The sequence below is a fragment of the Mustela nivalis genome (assembly GCF_964662115.1).
Source record: "Mustela nivalis genome assembly, chromosome: 2".
Lineage (NCBI taxonomy): Eukaryota > Metazoa > Chordata > Mammalia > Carnivora > Mustelidae > Mustela > Mustela nivalis.
In genome coordinates this window covers 60,392,194-60,414,669 of record NC_139021.1, presented here as the reverse complement: position 1 = coordinate 60,414,669, position 22,476 = coordinate 60,392,194, and the positions used below count along the sequence as shown (strand labels likewise).

The window sequence follows — 22,476 nt, the reverse complement described above, 5'->3', positions numbered from 1 at the left end:
ACACTTTGGGAACATATGGGCAACTAATACCTCTCTCTCTGTTTTAGCACATTTGTTTCCTATTATTCCATTCTTTCTCTTACTTCTAACATAGAAGCTAAAGAAGTTCCCCAAATCCTGTTGTAGGGAGGGGAGGACCCAAGCTTGAGGAACTACTGAGAAAGTCAATAGAAATCCCCAAATTAGCAGGTCTTCAGTTTACTACTCGCATCTTGTGAATGTCAACATCACTCAGCTGGATAAGCAGGTCCAAAGATTAAATGTTTTGACTCTTGGGGCACCTGGGTGGCTCAGAGGGTTAAGCCTCTGCCTTCGGCTCAGGTCATGATCCCAGGGTCCTGGGATCGAGCCCCGCATTGGCTCTTTGCTCAGCGGGGAGCCTGCTTCCCCCACTCTCACTGCCTGCTACTCTGCCTACTTGTGATCTCGGTCGAATAAATAAAATCTTAAAAAAAAATTTTTTTTGACTCTTCTCTTTCCATTTTATGATAACTTCAGCCAGCTCTCCCTTCAGAATGTCCTATACCTCACTGCTCTCCTTTACCTCTCTGTTCCAATTGCCACAGTGGCGGCCACTAGAGGATGGCAGTCAGGACACCCCCCCCCCCAACCTGGCTCTCCTCCCCACTCTTCTCCACTCCTCTCTCCTAGTGGAATCCTAACACATTTAGTCCTGCCTCAGTGGCTCTTCTAAGAAGGACATGAGCTAACACAGTCTTCTCTCTCCTGAGCCAGGGCAACATTGGTCTGTTTCTATTTACCCTCCTCTCTACTCTTCTCCCATGAAGCATTTTCCACACAACAAGTGATGATCTCTCCAAAGGAATACAGATCATGTTACAACGGCCTCCAACTCCAAGCCCCATTATCCTTCTGTTACATTTAAATGAACCCAAACTTATAAATAAACACTTGCACACATAAACCCAAACATATTCCCTCACTTCACTAAGATCCCTGCTCATATGATTTCCCCTCAGAGAGGTTGTCTTCCCTCTACAGGAAACCCCCAACCACTCTTCACTGTATTATTTGAGCTGCTTTGGGTTTTTGGGTTTTGGGGGGGGGGGTTGTAGCCTAGTTACTTATACTACCACTTACCTCTTTATTATCTGTCTCTCCCACAGAATGAAAGCTCCATGAAGGCAGGAACCTCATCTTCTTCACCACTGCTCTATTCCCACTGCCTAGAACACTACCTCACTTATAGTAAGTGCCCTATGCAGAACTGTTGAATGGGTCAGACCCCAAAGTTACATCATTTTAGGAACAATTAAAAGACAGAAACTCTGGGGCGCCTGGGTGGCTCACTGGGTTGAGCCTCTGCCTTGGGCTCGGGTCATGATCCCAGGGTCCTGGGATAGAGCCCTGAATCGGGCTGTCCGCTCAGTGGGGAGCCTGCTTCCCTTCCTCTCTCTATGCCTGCCTCTCTGCCTGCTTGTGATCGCTTTCAAATAAATAAATAAAAATCTAAAAAAAAAAAAAAAAAAGACAGAAGCCCTATTCATCAGACATGATATTTTTTTTCTCCTCTAGAAGCATTCCTGTTCCTATTTCTAATTTTCTTTTCTCTCTCTCTCTTTTTTTTTTTTTTTTAAGATTTTGTCTATTTGTTTGACACAGAGAGAGAGAGAGAGAGAGATGACAAGTAGGCAGACAGGCAGAGAGGGAGAGAGGGGTCAGCAAGCTCCCTGCTGAGCAGAGAGCCCAATGTGGGACTCGATCCCAGGACCCTGAGATCATGACCTGAGCCGAAGGCAGAGGCTTTAACCCACTGAGCCACCCAGGCACCCCCCTATTTCAATTTTCAAATACCCCCAGAAATCAACATTGTATGATCAATATTATCAACTGGCACTTCCTGTAATAAGTTAATAATAAACTTAAGCTTTGTGGAAATGGAAGAAACAGAGGGCAAAGACAGTTTGCAATTGCGAAACACATTTTCAATCTCAATTATTCTTAACATTTAGATCATTAAAATATTACTTTTCATTGGTAAATAATAAATGGGCAGAACATTAAATTTTAAAAACATAATAAACAACTTTGCAATTTTCAGTTCAGCAACAGGCCTTTGAAAATCAGCTGCTTCCCTCTAGTCTCCCCAAACCAGGATATCTGGTGATTTCCCTGGAAAAGAGGCAGTCTCATTGCCTCCTTAATGCCTTAAGAGCCTCACATTCCACAGAGGAGGAGACAGCTACTACCAGTGTCAGAACAGCTCTGTTTCCTCTTTATTCTTGCTGCCTATTTCCTCGAGACACCCAGAATGGTTGGGATGTGAATTTTTAAGCCATCATGGAGAAGCAGCAGTAGTGACTACAGAAGTGAAGACCATTTTGGAATCAAATGCTTGGGGATTGGTTTCTCGTTCCCTTATAAACCCTAAAGCCTGGCCATAGTTTTTGCATATTAATTCAAGGAAAGACAGAAAGAAAGAAGGAAAAAAAAAGAATTAAGAGAAAAGCTTTATTTTTCCTATACCTGGACCTGATTCCCCACTCAGCTCACTCTGTCCATCTCCACTGTGCAACACGGAGAGTCAATCTACCGAAAACAGGATCCCCTATAGCTCCAGTCTCTTCACCAAACGATCCTTTCACCTTCAGCTAAGCCTTTTTCCAAGGACCTGCTTCTCCTGCATGTCTTTTTCAAGTAGAGCCTCCTCACGCTCTCAGATTCCAGATACTACGGAGACCTGAAAAAATAACCCCATTGCTGCTTCTTCCAAATTGTTTTTTTTTCCCTCTCCCATAAAACCTTTCCTTCTATGACAATCTAAGATCTATGACAATTCTTTAACATTTCATTAATGACCCACCTCCTACACACTGCCTTGCATTTATCAAAACCTTTATATTTAACTCTGTTCCCTAACAAGTCCCAATGTTATCTTGGGTTATGGGTCCAACCCTTCTCTCCTTCTGTCTAGACCTCAACTCTGGCCTTCTACTCCAACCATCAAGCTCAAGACCACATTGTGGACCTTTCTTCCCCACCCAACATTCCACAGTTTTGTACCACAACAGCATCAACCAATTCATTTGTTTACTGAACCAACATTTACCAACATTTACTGACCAGCATCCATGTGCTTAATTCCGCAATGGCCACCGGGATAAGTGTGAACAAGCCAAACAAAATCTCTGTTCTCATAGTGCTATGGTTTAGCAGGAGGAAAGACAATGAAAAGAAACTTTAAAAGTAGTGGTGAAGGCTGAGGAAGGGAAGTATGGAGGACTAACTACAGAAGCACGGGGTAGTGGCCTCAGTGAGTTATGAGACTAAGGAAAGAACATCCTCTTCTGCCAGAATTTTCTTTCCCTTATTCCCATCTAATCTGTTCTCCAAGCTTATGATAGATGCAGGAGCCCTCACATCCTTATCTTCTCTCAATTTGTTCTCCCTTAGCTTTTTTAAAAAAATACTTATCCCAGGAGGTTGTATGAATCATTATTTTAAACTCTTCTCTTATCGATACCCTCAATTCTCTTACTTCCATATCCTTCCATGCTTGACCTGCAAAATCCTTAACCCTGGATCAAGAAGAGTAGTGGGGGGCTGGGTGAGCCTGGTGGCGGGTATTATGGAGGGCGCGTATTGCATGGAGCACTGGGTGTGGTGCATAAACAATGAATTTTGAAACACTGAAAAAAATTAAATTAAATTTTTCAAAGAATCACACACACACACACACACAGAGAAAAATATCTTTTGACCTGGGTAGCAAAACACTTGTAGAGAAAAATTGCTCTATGATAAAGGCTCCTCACTCATAGTTCTACCATTGTGTGGACTCTGACTCGACTGCCAGCCTTCCTTTGTGTTCCAAGCAACCTCAGGCTTCCCAACTCCTCATGACATCTATTTCAATCTTCTCCATCTCTTCCAGCTCATAAGCCTAGCACTATCCTCACTTGGAGCTGCTTCAGAGGAAATAGTAGAAGCCTTCATTCATTCATTCATTCATTCATCTAGCAAATATCTAAGTGCCTCATATGCACCTCTTTCAGGTGTCAAGGATACAAATGAACAAAACAAGACAAACCTCTACCATCACAAGCTTACATTTTGGTGAGTGTGAAACACCAACCATAAACCTAATACATGAGTAAATGATATGGATTGTAAAAGGCTGTGTTATTGGGGGTGGGGGGTAATGTTGTATTTAGCACGTCAGAGAGGCTGAAAGCCTACAGTGAGAGTTTTGCCACACTGAGTAGTGGTTGAGATGGGGGCTGAGGGTGCTTCATAGAGAAGGGGAGATGAGAGCACAGACCGGAAGGTGGAGAGGGAGTCAGGCAAGTATACAGAGAGGTGCTCCAGGCAGCGGGACTGCCACTGCAAAGGTCCTGACTGGGAACATGTCTGGGATGTTGAAGGACTAGTGGGAGGGAGGCAATAGGTCCAGTGGGGCTTGTGGCTATCACAAGGACTTAGCATTTACCCCGAGATATGAGAGACATGTGAGAGTTACAGGAGGGTTTGAACAGAGGAATCAGGCAGGAATTCCCTGAACATACTGACTCCTCCTCCACTTCAAACTCATCTGCATTAATTCCCATCCCGTCATTCCTGATGTTTCTGTGGGAAAGTGATTCTTTTCTAAGGCGATCCACTTCTGTTTTGAATTTAAGTCATTGCTGTCCCAGCAGGGACCTCCCTGCATCAATTATCACCATTTTCTCTACACCTTTAACCCCTACCTCTATAAAATTTGTGTTGGCAGCCAAAACCACCCTGACCTTCTAAATGTCATCCTCAACCCTAGGTCCCGCTTTCTAATGGACTACCTGCTCTTCTCCTTTTACCACTTACATGTTTGAAAGACATTTTTCTCCTTCCTTATTGGTGAAAACATCCATTTACTCAGTGCACTTTATGAACACATGTATCTGCTAGGAAATGTATTGAAGACAACAGAAATGGGGCATATGGGCAAGTGGGCATGAGGGAAAGTAAAGCACCACCCACTGAAACTGCTGTAGGCTAAATCCACTGATGTTTCTCATTTAGATTTTATTTTGACGTAACTTGCCACTGCAGAAAAGTTGCAAAGATAGCAGGAAAAACTTCCCAGATATCCTTAACCACAATCCTCTAAATGCTAACATCTTAGGACATTAGCTTTATTCTCTATTCTCTTTTTCCCTATGGATGTGTATATGCAAACCCATGTATAGTTCACTCTTATTGGAACTGCAGCTAAGATGTCCCTTTACAATTACTAGTAAGAACAAGGAATGTCTTTACTATAGGTTTTCAGTATCAGGAAAAATAGTGAAGCAGTACTATTATCTAGAGATACTTAAACTTACCTCTTTTTAGTATGTGACTTTGAACTTGCACTTCAAAATTACTACTTTTTAAACTTAAGACTGTTATACAAATACACTGTGAAACATTTTTGAAAAACGGCAGAAGGAATAAAATTCAAATTATATTCCATCATCCAGGGAAAGCCACCATTAATTTTTAGACACATACACAAAGACACATACGCATACACATAAATGTTTGAAAATCCATGGGTTATACTGAGCATATTACTCTTTGTAACCTGCTTTTCACTTAATATAGTTAACATTTGCTCATGCCATTTAATTATTTCCAAGCTATTTTTAATAGCTGTATACCAATCTATCCTACAGACAACATTTCCGTGAAACTCTTCCTGCCTTCACTCCCAACTCAACTCTCCTCCTTCTTGAAAAATTAAAACCTGTGTCTTAATTTTATGCCCTGTCTCTCTATATTCGTTTTTCCTGGATTCTGTCTTCAGCTGTGTTGCATGTAGCCCACTACCTTCAACTCCCCGCACACTTCCAAAATTTCCATTCCAGATCATTCCTGAGCTTCAACATCTTCAGGTGGATGTTACCTCCCATTCAACATGCCTTTCCCTCTCGGGTCATGCTCCTCTTGCATCTCACATACCCCCTGTACTCATTGGTTACTATGCCATAAATTCGACTTTGCAAATACACCTTAATCCACCATCTTTCCATAACACTGCCAGCACCTTCTCTCAGGTCTTCATGATTTCTTGCCCGAACTAAAACGAAGATACTGTACCTGATCCTTCTACTTCTGTTCTCCAGCCCCCCTCCCTCCAGCTACAGTCAGGATTCTGTATGTGAATATGATCATGCAACTCCTTTCCTCTGACACCTCCCATTGCACTCAGGATACAATGCAAACATCATGTGGGACACAAATGCCTCCTTCGACTCTATCCTGACCCTGTCCAGCATGCCACCACCACTCACGCTGTGCACACCAGGAATGCTGAACCATTGGCAATTCCAAATTCCATGCCTCTGTGTCCTGGTCTCCTCCCATGGAATGTTCTATCTGTCCAACTTCTCCTTCCCCAGGTCTATGTATGCTTTATTCCTACTCCTATTTTAATGCTGAAAGCAAGCATCTCCTCCAGGAAATCTTTCCTGATCTCCCATCCCAACCCAGTCTCTGTTAGGTCCCTTCCTGGAGGACCCCTTCTTGGGAATACTTGGCCTTCCCTCTGGAAAGAGCAAACCATAATATGATGGTCTGGTCATTTATTCACCCTACTAAGCCCCAGACCAGGGCCATTCTCATATACCTATTCATCTGTAATAGCAGCAAGCACATTCTCTGGCATAAGTCTAATTCTAGTAAGTGTTTTATAAAAGAACTCATGGGTATAACACCCTTTTGTTATTTCCTTATTGTTTCCATCTGGTATCATTAGTATAAAAGTTAGGCATTCGTATTTCATGTTATATAATATATATAATTCCTTTTAGTTGTGGTGTGTATTAAATAAGAGACCCTAAGAGTTGGAGTAAGTCAATTACAAACTTTTATGAAGTATAGCATTTCCACTCAAGAGGTTTGGTAAACACAGCAGAGGATAAGAAAAAGGTTAAATATTTTAAGAAATACATCTGATAGAATTTTTTTTTTATTGAAATAGTCCAAGCTGGGTAATTTGGCAAATATATAATCACAACCTCACCATTACTTTATTACCACAATGACTTTCTTATCAGTAATTTCATTAGCAAAGACACGAAACTTGGATATTTTGTTTGTTGGAGGCAAACTTTGCTAATGTGAAAGAGATAATGTAAATGAATGTAATGTAATGCTAATGTAAAATGAACTTAAAGACTGAAAGCTGCTTTACAAAGTTTAATATAGATCTATAGTTGACATGACAGTTACTTAGGAGGATGGTTTGATTAAATCTGCTTAAAGAGTTAGCAGAAGCCAAATTTTGCCTACCTAAACTTGCGTAATTGGAAAAAACCATACAAATGAGGAAAAAAGGGCAGGAGTCATAACATAATAAAGATAATTTAGTAGAAAGAAATATGAAAAACAAACTCCTTTCGATTTTATCTCCTTTATAGGATATCAACATTTTCAGCAAATACTTTGTAACATTGGATAAAAACAAGAGAATTGCAGGTACAGGACTCTGAGTAAAGCTATTTACAATTTTATGCTACATACACACATGCATATACACATAGAGATATATTTGCATATATAAATAAACTAAGAAAAACTATGTTTTGTATTAATGTGAAAATCTAATATTTATTCCTTACCTGAACCTGAGAAATTGTCTAAAGACCCGTCTGCTGTTGTTGAAACTATTTCACTGCTGCTCATTGGCTCTGTTTTAACTACAAAAATAAACAACATATATGATATATCCAATTAATAGTTATTTGTAAAGGCATGGTAGAGAAGTTATATTCAAACGAGTTACAAGAAAGTCATTTTAAAAACCAGTCTTTCAATATTTGAATGTAATTCAGATTAATACTTAGAATTTTTTGAAAAACATACACATTAACTATTTAATCCCTAAGGAAACAACCCATTATAACAAGCTACCCTTTGAAAGAAACACTTTAGAAGTAGTCAAACTCATTACCTTACATATTAATTGAATTGCTTATTTACAAATAATTTATCTCTTCAAATTTACATGATGAGGATGTGAGAGTGTTTCCTTGGTTATGTAGACATTTTGCCAAACAGAGCCCAAAGGGTAGAATAAAAAGACTTGGAGTAGGAAATAACGCTGGTAGGTTTTCACCATGCTTAAGGACAGGCACAGGCACAGACAAGCATGTGTGTGTGCACACACCCACACACCCATACACACATACAAACACACACTCTCTTGGTTATCCAATATGGCTAAAGAACAGAGTGCTAGGTTTAATGGGTAATTATTACCACTCAGCCAAACCTGGCTGCCAACATGTCAATATCTGATGTACACTTAGTACAAAACCACACTAAGTGTAAATGAGGCAGAAATTAACTTTTTCATCCCAAAATAAAACAAACAGCAGATAGTTTGTGGAAAACATTTTGATCTTTAGTAAATTCCTTTGTGGCTATACAATAAAAAAATTTAGATTTATGTTGCAGGTTTATGATAGCAACCCAACCCATTGATATAGTGATGGTATTATTGACCCTATTAAGCAAATAAGCCAGACCACAGAACACTTGTCTTTTTTCCCTAGATTTAGTTTTGCTTTGTTTTGTTTTGTTTTAATGAAGAGATAGCATTATTGCTTTCCTTAGAAACAACTGGTGAGGTGCTATCATTGGAATCTGTGGCTCACTTTGTAGACATTATACATTCCCACTAACGGGGTTTCAGAAAAAAATGCAATAATACCTCAGAGGCTACTTAAAAATCAGTAACATGTTTTCCAAAACAAGGTCCTACACCAAGAGAATATCTGGGGTGGATTCTCATGAGTATGTACATTTTGAAATGGGAAAGAATGATGGAGAAAATGCAGCTTTTCCTTCTCTCCACAGTGCCCATCTCTTACAAACATCAAGCAAAAAACAGTCCCTCCTTGACCCGTGAATCTTCTACTAATGCATAATGAGTTTTCAAATAGACATTATAAATAGTTGCAGCAGATAGTCACTTCCAAAAAATTAATTATTTAGACTGCTTCTAAACAAAGTTGAAAAATAAAGCCAGTGAGCCTACTGGGAATCACTCCAACTGATTGTTTTAATGGAGACCAAACAATAGTGTAACTGTTGTTAGAATTCTTAGTTGATGCTAATAAATTCTGACATAAGCCTGTATTTCCCTTTTCTCTTCACACCTCCAGGCAATCGAATGACCTTGCTCTTCATAATCATTATACTGCCATAGATTGTGGAAAGCAGGTCCTCTGGTGAACAGCTCCAAAGTATCCTACCCAGTTATCCACATCCTATCTAGCCTTCCTGAAAGAACTCATACAGTACCCTGTACCTATTCGGCAATAGCTCTATTTTACACTCTGTACTGGTCAGATTACCACAGGGATCTGAACTCAGAATCAAATACCATATACCGATCAAAGATGAGAACCAGTCCCAAGGAGAAGAGGTCATGTAAAGTGCCTACTATTGTCAGACTACAGACATTATGATTCTTTTAAATAATTCCCTAAGTAGGTCTCAGAGCACAACTCACAAACTCCTTAGTTGGCTGGGTACTGCCTTCTTGTTTCACATGCAAAAATGGAAACCAAAGGTATTAGGAAAATTGCCCAACATCACAAGTGCAGAAATAGAAAATAATTTTGGATGTTTTCAAACCCAAGGTTTGAAGAAATGACAATACTTAGCACTGCCCAATAATTAGCACTATTCTACAGCAGAGCAAGGAAACTGAGGCACAGTGCCACAGGCTGTGGATGTAGAAGGAAGTAAAACCCCAGCAGTCCACACCCTCCTCTAGAGTGTTAACACTTTCAGGCTAGTGCACTCAAAGGAAGATCTCAAGTAGAAGCTCCATGTCCACTTGTCCGAGAAAATGGTGAAGAAGAAATTTTCTAGTTGTACAAGATGTTAGCCCAGGTTACTTCTAAGTCTTTGCCAAATCTAAGATATATAATTCTGTAGATTAGACTATAAAATTACTTGGTGAAAGCTTGACTATGCCAAAACCACTCCTACTCTTATACTCCAAAGACTTACCCTAGCTATTCTCCATATTATTAGCTTGATCAAATATAGCTTCCAGTCCCAGGAGACATATTCAATTATACTTGAAATTCCATTAAAAATAGGAAGGAAAGAAAGAGGATACTTTTTCTTTTAGGCCCCAAGTACATTGCCTTTTGCCATTGTTCAAATACACCTATCTATTCTCTAAGGAATAAAGAGTCCATTTCCTAATGAATCCAATTTTTTAAAAGGCTCTGTTGAAGAGGATACACATAAAATAACTACCAGGATATTCATGATTTTTATCAGGTACTGGAATTGAATACTTTGATCACCAGGGACCTGATGCTAAAAAGCCTGGAGGTTTATTGTGATGTAAAATAGTTTGACTGAAAGCCAGATGAGAAGGGACCACTTCCCCTGTTGTTGTCAAGCATACACCCACCAGAAAGTTAAAAAGACAAGACTAACATCCAGCCACCAAACTACCAATCCTCACAAGCACTATCACATTTATAAATATGCTGTAGATGATGCCATAGAGCACCTCTCCAAGGCTTTGAGTTTAAAACACCACATCCTGAATTGTTTTTTTCCCAGTCTTAGAGATTTAAGGTACTGTTATATCTGAGAACAATGATCCCATCTAAGCCACCTATCTGAAAAGGAAAATCTATGAATCATCTATGTTCTTCTAAATAACTATACATTTCTCACGGTCTTTGGGTGGCTCAGTTAAGCAGCTGACTCTTGGGTTCAGTTTAAGTCATGATCTCAGAGTCCTGGGATCAAGCCCCAAGACAGGCTTAACACTCAGCAAGGAGTCTGCTTGAGGATTCTCTCCCTCTTTCTCTGACCCTCCAAACATCTGTGCACACGCTCTTTGTTTCGCCTGTTCTAAAATAAGTAAATAAATCTTTAAAAATAAATAAATAAATATACAATTCTTTTATCTCTCCTGTACTTTTTCTCTCATTGCAGGATTTCAGTGTATTAGAAAGCAGAACTTTTATTCTCTTCTGCCCTCACTCAAGAGTCTCTTTTACCATTCAAGTCTTCAATCTCCATCTGATACGTTAAGCACCTACTCATCTCTAAAAAATATTCAGAAACTCTCCTTTACCTCTTCAGTTTCCACAACCCCCACCCCAGCTCTTGTGCTCAGCCATGTACTGTAGGCCCGCACTATACAGAGTAACCTGCTACTCCCCAGGGGTGCCACAAACTCCCATCCAACTATGCCTTAGAGCCTTGATTCCAGAGTCAAAGACCAGTTATCTGCTACACGCCTTTATAAAAGTTATTTGATCTCCAACCTTAATCATCTCACTTACAAATTTTTTTAAATGATAGCTAGATTTCAGGAATGCAGGAAGGATTCATAAAAATGTATACAAAGTACCCGGTATAAAGTAGGAGCGGAAACTGTATTTATCATCATCATTAGTAGTGGCAGGATTCTGCTACACTGAATGCCTTTCTCCTGGGGAGTAGTACCTGGGAGCAATAGCAAATACAGATTGTTAAAAGCACCAGCTTCAGAATTATCAACTGAGTTTCAACCTAGCTTTGCTATTCACAGTAAAAACCTGGAAAAGTTACTCAATTTCTATGTATCTCAGCTTCCTCATCTGTTAAATGGGGGTAACCTACTCATGCAAGGATAAGAAAAAGAAAAATGCTTAGAAATAGTGGAGCACTGTCCAGTGGTTTACATATCATTAACCCAGTCCAAAGGCCCTACTTATATAATCATTGTATCATCAATTAAGAGAAATCAAGGTTTTATGGGATAAAATCTACTATAAACTTTCTTTTTCTTTTTTTTTTTAAAGATTTTATTTATTTATTTGACAGAGATCACAAGTAGGCAGAGAGGCAGAGAGAGAGAGAGAGAGAGAGAGAGAGAAGCAGGCCCCCTGCTGAGCAGAGAGCCTGATGCGGGACTCGATCCCAGGACGCCGGGATCATGACCTGAGCGGAAGGCAGAGGCTTAACCCACTGAGCCACCCAGGCGCCCAAAATCTACTATAAACTTTAAAGTTAAGCTTATCCTTTGGAAAATAAATTAAAAAGATAAAGTCAAGCGACTTACCTAAGATCCACCATGAGGCCACTTTACTCAGGATGGCCAAAATCAAATCAAGGTAACTTAAATGTAATATAAGAACGTAGAATTAATTGTGATTATATAAGAAAACTTACACAATAATTCCCCTTCCTCTGTGGAGGCTATGTTCCAAGTCCCCCAGTGGATGCCAAAAGCATGGATAGCACCAAATCTTACACATACTATGCTTTTTCCTATACGTATGAACCTATGATAAAGTTTAATTTATAAATTGGGCACAGTAAGATTAACAATAAAATAGAAAAATTATAATATACTGTAATAAAAGTTATGTGAATATGGTCTCTCAAAATATTTTATTTTACTGAACTCACACTCCTTCTGATGATGCAAGATGATCAAATGCCTACAGGATGAGGTGAAGTGAGGAAAAGGACGTAGGCATGTGACACAGTGTTAGGCCATTAGAGACCTTCTGATGATAGGTTAGAAGGATTGTCTACTTCTAGACAAAAGTTGGTAGAACCAAGGAAAGCAAAACTGCAGATAAGGGGGTACTACTGTACTTCCATCACTACAATCTGTATAGACAGTATCTGAAGAAACAGGCTAGCAGGAGGATCATGATGTACATGGCAATGGACTTCGAGGTTTCTGGAAGAAAACATGGGCTTCTCTCTCTAGTACTGTTTAGGGGGAATATACTGTAACTAGCTCATGGAAAAGATAAGTTGGTATTCCTTGACCAAGAATTTAAGTGGAGACATCTATCAGACCATTGGAGCTTGGTGACATTGCTATCAACGAACCCATTACAGCATGATTTGCATCAAGCAAATTCTGGTTATACTTTGAATGCTGTGGCTATATAAATAGTCTCCAGAAAGACGATGGGTTAGAGGAGTCACATGTTAAATCCATTTGGTTAATTTTTTACCATAAATTAAGAGTGCAGTTAAAGGGAGTTCACTACCAAAGGATAGCTTTGCCTACTGAAGTAGGAGACAGCCTTTGCATTATGAAGAGTCTGCCCAGGATTACACAGTGAAGACATGAGCCCAGGTGAGCAGCAGATCCTCCCCCAGCAATATCTAAGCTAATTCTGTAACTTTTTTTTTTTCACACTGTAATAGCATAGCTTATCTTCACTTGGCATACACTTGGTCTTCCTTTCTATTTTGTTTCCCATTATAATGATCGAGAGCATCAAAAACCCAGTTCACTACACCTCTACTAACCTCTGATTCCTTCATCTCTTATATTTTAAGGGGACTGGACTTCATTCCCTTTTGGTTATTTTAAATGATTCAGCGACACCACTGCCTAGAATTGTATGACCTCCAAGAAACGCCACCTTTTACTTCTTGCATTCGCTCACTTATACTGGAGTTGCTCCTCAGAACATTGTGTCTTTCCAACTTCACGGGCCCTGTCTGCAACTCAGAGCTTCCACCTTAGAGTCCCGGGTCATCTTGTTTTTCCAAGCATCTCTGTTGCCAGCTCTAATCCTAGCATTGGCAAGCCCTTGCTGTGCGCTCTTCAACTGCTATTCTGGATGGTTGAGCATGGCAGAGGAGGCCACAATATGCACGCTGACCAGATTTGTTAAATTTATGCTTTCCATGTTCTTGTGAGACATCTTGTTACTCGACAATCTCCCTTTTACATTTTTTGTGCCTGAGACAGTTTCTGTGGAGTCTTTTCCACTTTCTTCAAGCCCCAATCCTCACCTCATTCCCCATTCTCTTTAGCGCATGCCCTAACCAACTATCTTATAAAGAATGTTGAAGCTACTTTAAATCTTTCAGTGATCTTCCTGCAACATCTCCCAGTTTCCTACTGGTTAATCTCAATGGAGGTTTCCTTTCCTGTCATAGGATTTGACCTCTTAAGCCTTTATTCTTAGTGCCACTGCCATATCTCCTTTGCAACAAAACTTTATTATTTGATCTCCCAGAATCTTCAATAATTCCATCTCAAGAGGCTACTTCCCTTCTACCAACAAAGACAGGTCTCAGGTATCACCTTGTGCCGCTCAAAATGGCTAGAATCAAAGACAAATAACAAGTGTTGGCAAGGATATGGAGAAAAAGGGAACCCTCATGCACTGTTCGTAGGGATGTAAATTGGTGTAGCCACTGTGGAAAACAGTATGGGCTTCCTCAAAAAGTTAAAAATAGAAATACCATATGGCCCAGTAATTCCACATGTGGGTATTTATGCAAAAGAAACAAAAACACTAATTTGAAAAGATATATGGAACCCTTGTGATTATTGCAGCATTATTTATAATAGTCAAGATATGGAAGCAACCCAAGTGTCCATGGATAGATGAATACAGGAGATGTGATATGTGTATATACAGACATATATATACATGTGTACATACATACATATCTAACATATACATATATTTACTCATGTGCAGGTTCTTGTAAAGTTTCTCTTTTACAGGACACATGTGGTTATGTTGTTCTGAACAAAGTAGTCTCTGGAGAAGATACATTAACATAAAATAGTGTCTACTATTAGAATTCTGTTTATTAAAAGAGGACCCTGCTTGGAGCCTTCAAAAGAGAGGTAAATTACATGGATTTAAATAATAATGCATGGGGCACAACACTCTAAGGCAAATACTAGCTACTGCTATACATAAGCCTTAAAAGAACCCTTTTAAAAGATATACTGCATAAGACTATGCTGTATAGATAATATAAACTTGTGGGACAACACACACACACAAATTACTCAGCCATTAAAAAAAAAAAAAGCTGAGATCTTTCCATTTGCAACCACATGGATGGACACAGAGTATTATGCTAAATGAAATAAGTCAGACATAGAAAGACAAATACCATATGATTTCACTTATATATGGAATCTAAAAAACAAAACAAAGGAACAAACAAACAAAAAGCTGAAACAAACCTGCAAATGCAGAGAACAAATTGATGGCTGCCAGAGGGGAGGGAGGTAGGGGCATGTACAAAACGAATGAAGGTGATTAGGTAATAAAGGCTTCCCGATGTGGAATAAATGAGTCAAAGGAATAAAAAGCCCAGCACAGGGAATACAGTCAATGGTACTGTAATCATGCTGTATGGTGACAGATGCTCACCTGTGGTGAGCAAAGCGTAACATGCAGACTTGTCAAATCACTATGTTGTACACCTGAAACTCACTGTAACATTTTGTGTCATGTATATGCTAATTTAAACAGCAGGTTTCCCTAAATTTTTAAGTCTTCCTTCAACCATGATACTTTTCTCCCTTCTTTCATTACCGAGTTTCCTAAAAATTTGCCCTGAAATCTAGAACATCTATTCTTTCTTTAGTATTTTCCATCATCCCTTTATAGCTGCTGTTTTACTGAAAGGACTTTCCTAATTGCCCACATCATACTTTTCCCGGTCCTGGTTTTCCTTAGTTCTTTTACAGAATGGGCCTTTCTCTGATTCTCTTATCATGGACCAATACAACACAGCGACATTTTACTGCACCCCCTTAGATCTATCTCCTTCTCTGGATTTTCTCCCCTCTGCTTATTCTGTGGTTTTTTAATTCTATGCTATTCTTACCTGTCTGAATGTTTCTCTAGTCTTTCCTTGCCAGAGGTTAAAAAAATCATCTTTAGGGGCGCCTGGGTGGCTCAGTGGGTTAAAGCCTCTGACTTCGGCTGGGGTCGTGATCCCAGAGTCCTGGGATGGAGTCCTGCGACAGGGGTTCAGAGTCCTGCCGAGCAGGGAGCCTGCTTCCCCCTGCCCCATCTGCCTCTCTGTCTGCTTGTGATCTCTGTCTGTCAAATAAATAAAATCTTTAAAAAAAAAAAAATCACCTTTACGTGAGGACTCCCAAATCTCTATCAACGAGCGCATCTTTTTCCCGGGAATCAATCCCGTCATCCCACTTAGACAAGGCTCTTGCCTGGATCAGTGTGGAACTCAACCTACTCAAACATAAAATCTTCATTTTATTCCTCTGTAAGGGTCATGTCACTTAAACGGAAAGTTTCCTTTTCGCCCCATGTTCTCCCAGATCCCCTCTCCTCAAACCCTACTGCCAGGTCTACAATTTCTACCACTGTAATCTTTCCCAACCATCTTTTTTCTAACTTCACAGCCACTATATATCTCTTCTCTTGTAAAAGTTGGCAATTGGCCGTTCTACTTTAAGCAGGTGCCAATCTCTCTCCATAGTTTAGATTTGAGTGAGTCACTCGTTGCTCTGAGGTTTTCAGCTTTCCATGTTCTCCTGAATTAAGCTAGCAAGTTACATCACTTGATCATGTTTTTAAGCCCCCTTATACACTCTAACACCAAGATTTTTTTTTTTTTTGCTTTACTTCCTATTTGTATAATAACTAGTGACTTACAAGAACACAAAAGTATTACAAAATACATGGTCACATCTAATTGCCCTGACTTTTCTTCGTGAAACTACTATTAGCCCATTTTGCAGATCATGAAACATAACTGTACATATTCAATATTTAAACCAAACTGGCCTACTGAGATGCTTAATACATCCCCAAACCCATGGTTTTGCTAATGCCTTTCCCTTTAACAAAATTTCCATCTGACTAAATCCCATAGTTCTTCAAGGTTCAATCAAAGTTGCAACTGCTTTGCTAAGTCTTGCTTGATCTACTACTCAGGACTGATTTTCCTTTTCTTGAGGTACTAAATCTGAGTTTTTACTCCTTTAGAAAATACATCCTATTCTACCTCATTTTACATTTCAGTCTTATTCATTTTAATACATTATAAATTTCTTTACGGTAGGAGCTACTTCTTTTTATATCCCTATAGAACTTAGCAAAACACCTGACACATAGTTGAAACTCAATATTCATTGAGAGAATAAGTAAAGGTAAAAATGTACAACTGACTTACATCTGACTTTATACTGCTAGGCCCATTGCACAGAGCAATTAACAATAATACTATATATGCTCAAAAGTAAGATGACATTTTATTCCTCCCAAATTGTCATCAGCAATATATGTGCAGGTTATGTGCAGGTTCTTGTAAAGCCTCTCTCCTAAGACATGTTGTTACATTATTTTGAGCAAAATAATGGAGAAGACACATTAACATAAAATAGTGCCTACCATTGGAATATTTGTTAAAAGAGGAATGGGACTGGATCCTTCAAAAGTGAGGTAAATTACATGGCTTTAATGATAATGCATAGGAAGGACACTAGAGTGGCTCAGTTGGTTAGGCAGCTGCCTTCAGCTCAGGTCATGATCCCAGGGTCCTAGGATCAAGTCCCGGATCAGGCTCCTTGCTCAGTGGAGAGCCTGCTTCTCCTTTTCCCTCTGCCTGCTGCTCTGCCTACTTGTGCTCTCTCTGTCAAATAAATAAATAAAATCTTTTAAAAATAATAATAATGCATGGGACATAACCATTCAAAGGCAAATATTAGCTACTGCTAATATACAGACCTTAAAAGGAACTTATAAAAGCTACACTGCACAAGACTATGTTGTTTAGATAACAAATATAAACTTGTGGGACAAAATAGAAGCATAACTACCATAATATTATGTTACTGTTTGGATTCAATGACAATATCACTCATGGATTTAATGAGTACTCATTCTCAAACCCTGAGGCAGAAGTGCAAATGTAGGCTTTTGAAAATTGTGTCAAATGATGGAAGTGGCATCAAGGGATACCAAACGCCTACGTGAAGAGAATGAATAAAATGAAGAATGAATAAAATGATTACATGAAATAAGAAAGTGGAAAACAGAAATATTCCTAAATCTATACATTTTATGTGATACTTTTTAAAGACGTAGTATTAAATTAATAAATATTGTAAGCAGCCACTTAACCATTTTTTATCTAAAAATGTGTACGTCCATGAAGCAAATGTGTTGCTTTGGGTAGTTCCCTTTTGGAAAACGAGGCATTCCTTAATAAGTGCATGTTGGCCATGGCGTAGGATTACTATCCCTCCAAAATTTTATAGTTCGAGCCACCCATTGCTCTTTTGCCTAAAAGACATTTCAAAATGTCACACCTTATACAACTTTATGAAAAAGCAAGCAACATGTAGAGACCACAGTTAGAACCTGAGTGTATACAGGGCCCGTAAGAACGGTCAGTCAATTTCAGAACCTGTTATTCACAGAAGTGTAGCACGTGCAGTCTACTGGAGCAGCACCATGCAATGGCTTCTGCAGGGTTGATCCTTTTTAGTAAAAGAAATGCCGCATGGTAAATGATGACGGCTCCTTTGAAAGGTCTCTTGAGACTTCACTTTCCTTTTCTGAGACTCTCCTCCTTGCCACTCGAGCTCAGATCCCTGACCCATAAAATCTGGGCAGACGACATGAGCCTCTGTAGCACTGCTCTCTTCTCCCCCATTCCAGGCTTTCCTTGAAATTGCTGCAGATTAATACCTAAAACACTTTCACCCTATCAAGCCCTTGCTCAAAGTATTGCGTGGCTTCTCTACTGGCTCTAGGATGAAGTCCAAATTCCACAGTTTGGCTCCAGCTGGCCCTTCCACCCTTATCTACGATCAATTCCTTCTTTAGCTCAACTAGTCTCCTCACAGTCTCCCAAACTATCCTACCTTTGTTCAGATTGGTCCCTCATTTCCAATGCATTCCATCTCTTCTCAACCTATTCAAATTCTACCCATTTCCCAACACTCAGCTCAGATTCCATCTTCTTCTTGAAGCCTGGCCAGACCTCAGCAAGCTGAAGAGCTCTTTTTCCAAACTCTGAGAGCACTTTTGTTTGGATCAGTGGCTTCTAACCTTCTTGAGAATGAAGCCCTCTTTCTAACACCAAAATATTTCGGAACATGAATGACAGACTACTTTTAATCTGCTGATTGAGAAAGCGCATAATGACAAAAAACCGACTGTGAATTTTCAGACATGAGAACGTGTATTTTAATGAAGATAACAGAATGTCCCCCTGTGAAAAAGAGTTAAACATATATGTGGCCTGTTAATTTCCTCATCCTCAGACAAAGCTTTTTACACAAAAGCATTTGCAGAACTCAATACTAGCTCTACAGCTCCCAGGGATCTCTCAGCCACACATGGAAAATTCCACCTTCATAACTCAACTGACATTAAGTGGGAGCTTTGAATTTGGTCTCAATTTTCAAAAAGTCTTGCCTCCCCCAACCAGACTGTGATTTCCTTAAGGCAGCAGTCATGTCATATACTTTTTTGTATTACTGCTAGATTCTGGAATAGTTCTTTGTACAAAGATAAGACAAAACAAAACAATAAATATTGTTTTTTGTTCATGTTTCCCTCCTAAGACACGTTAAGTATTGTAGGTTCACCTTTTTCACCAATATTTTATTATAACAGTTTTCATATATATAGAAAAGTTAAGGGGTACCTGGGTGGCTTAGTCAGCTAAGCATCCGTCCCAGGATCCCAGGATCCAGCCCCATGTCCTCCTGTTCCCTGCTGGGCAGGAAGTCTGCTTCTCCCTATCCCCCTGCTCTTGTTCTCTCGCTCACTCTATCAAATAAATAAGAAAATTCTTAAAAGAAAAGTATATGGTGAATAGCCATAAACCAACCACCTGAATCTCATAATTAATATTACCGTATTTACTTTCCCTAACTACTTCTTACAAAACCATCCTATTTTTTACGCATTTCAAAATAAGTTGCATAAACAACAAACACTTCACCATTTACATCATCAACTAGAGTTCATGTGTGTTTCTGATTCTTCTTTCTGTTAATTAAGATGTATACATAACTCAATATACAAACTTTAAATGTGTCATGTAATGACTTTTAACAGATACCTACAGTTTCATTTTCAAAGTGGGATCTGTTTTGATATAACTAGTTTGTTATAATAATGGAAGCATAACACAATGGTATGAAAAGGTTGCTCTAATATTAAAAATTAAGGTAGTAATATTCTCAATTTATGACATAGGTGATATTTAACTGGAATTTTAGAATGGAAAAGGAATAATTTTAAATGGAAGTTTATGTTTATTGAACACCTACTATAATGTTGAGCATTGTGTTAGGTATTTTATAAGCAGTAGTTCTTTTGTTCCTCATGGTGAATTTATGAAATATTTATTACAACAGTCACATTTTAAAAGATGAGGAAACTGCAGCTTAAAGGTATCTAAAAACTAGCCTCAGGTCACATAGTTAGTTTCTTTCTTTCTTTCTTTCTTTTTTTTTTTTTTGATTGCCATCTTCCAAGAAAACTTTAAAAAGTGAAAACTCAAACATTTTCTAACTAGGGCTTTATCATCCTTAATCATTGCTCTGATGGAAATCTGAACAATCAGCAAACCGAACAGCCATAGGAAAAGTCCCAGAATACTAGGGCACTGAATAAAACTGTATCAGTGTATGTTGCAAATTAGCGGATGGTAAAATAAACTAGTGTATGAAGATTGGAAGCAGATGAGCTGGCCCGGACTCAGAACCTCAATCATATCAATCTGGAAAAATGGTTTACTTGCCTAAAACATAATCAACCTACCAAATTTACATCTCAGATCATGCTTTCCCCCCATGTTTTCCCATTCTTCACCAACTGCAGGAGTACCCAGTACCCAACCCTTATTATGTATTAACTGAGCAAGTACTTGCTGAGCAGCCCAGGTACTCAGGGTACCTGTAACAGCTGTTAGACAGTGTGAAGGACCTCAGAGGAAGAGAAAATATCCCTCCTTCCATGGAGACACAGTAGCCAGTCCCAGCAGATTTTTAAAATATAATATTTCTAACTACTTAATAACAGCTTCTATTTTTTGAGTGTGTAGTAGATGCTAGGAAGTATGCTTAGTATTTTATTTTACTTTTTATTTTTTTTTCTTTTAAGACTTATTTGAGAGAGAAAAAGAGCAAACGGAGGACAAGGAGGGAGAAGAGAGAATCTTCAGCCAGACTCCCTGCGGAGCACTGAGCTCAAAGCAGGGCTCTATCCCAGATCATGACCTGAGCTGAAAGCAACAGTCAGACGCTCCACTGACCGCATCACCCAGGCACCACGATGCTCAGGATCTTAAATAGACATTGCCATAATACCACGATAACACTGCAACCTCCATTTCATAATGGAGAAAAAACAAGGTTCAGAGATCATAGATGATGATGATCCTGGAAATAATAATAATAATAACCAATGACTATTAATCACTTCCTAGGAGTCTGTTTTCAAAGTGCTTTATACCAATTCATGTAACCATTTTTGCAACTCTACAGGTAGGTGCTATTTTTATCTTCATTTTACAGACCAGGAAGCAGAGGCAGAAGAGTTAAGTAATCATTCAGCACCACACTAGCTAACTGGTGTATGGCAGAGCTCCTCTCAAAACCCACTTGTTACATTGTTAGTAAATAGCTAACTTGCAATTTTTATTTTTTTAGCCAGGGTTAGTCTGACTGCAAAATCCACATTCTCCCCATCATGCAATACTGCCTTTCTATATTTTTAATATTATGCCTTCTCCACTTTAAGGCAAACATCAAATGTAAATTTGTACTGAAATAGCATGTAAGTTAAGTACATGATTTCAGACAAAAATGTCCTCATAGCTTTTCACCTGGAATTTTTTCTCGCCACCCACCACCCCTTGAATACAGCTGCAAAGGAACACTGGAGTCAATTTTTGAAACACAGACTCTACCATCTCACTCTCCTGGTTGTGAGCCTCTAGGTTGTTCAGCTCCCACAGGATTGAATCCAAACTCCTGAACCTCGTACATAAGGCCTTTCCTCATCTGCTTTGGGCCATTGTCTCAGCCCTGTTGTTTTTGATTCTGCACATGTCCCTCTCCAAACATCACACACACACACACACACACACACACACACACACACACGTGTGTGCACTACACACACACACACACACACACACACACACGTGTGTGCACTACACACACAAACACATACAATACCCCCGAGATTAGGCTTATCTTTGCCACAGCTCTGCAATTCATGTTCTTTCTTCCTTTCTGGCTTGACACCCAGTGTTTTTCCACTTCTTTTTCAAGACCCAATTTAAGTATTACCTGTGTGCAGAAACCATTCTCCATCACCCCAGTCATAATTAGGTCCCCACCTCTCTGCATAATATAGCCCTTGTTATAAAGTATAGTGGTCATCTGATTATAGGTCTGCAAATCACAGTAGACTGTAAACTTCTCCTTGGCAATTTGATATCCAGTAAATTTCTAGGCACAAATCACCACGTATTCCTGGAATGAATGAACAATGTAATGCTGAATATACAGTGTGATACATACTCTATTTTTATAGATACATACATGCAGACTTTCTCACTATAGTATGTACATATCCTTATTCTTGAAATTTTTCATCTTTTAGAATGTTCACCTCCAATCATGACTCCTTACCATCTTGTAAGGATACTAGCCCTAAGTGTACTAACCACCTGATCTTTATA

The 22,476-nt window shown here is 39.1% G+C and overlaps 1 protein-coding gene across 20 annotated transcripts in view; it reads right to left on the bottom strand.

Annotated features, from left to right (window-relative positions):
• The window catches only part of EYA1 (EYA transcriptional coactivator and phosphatase 1), a 362,527-nt gene that overhangs the window by 136,421 nt on the left and 203,630 nt on the right, over positions 1 to 22,476 (bottom strand). For 19 of the 20 annotated variants that reach the window (XM_082721150.1, XM_082721148.1, XM_082721142.1 and 16 more), the window contains one exon: positions 7,602 to 7,679. In XM_082721150.1, the coding sequence (XP_082577276.1) occupies positions 7,602 to 7,679 (78 nt within the window). Of the gene's footprint in view, positions 1 to 7,601; positions 7,680 to 11,377; positions 11,473 to 22,476 lie in introns of all 20 variants that reach the window. The other variant, XM_082721140.1, reaches the window with a different exon arrangement.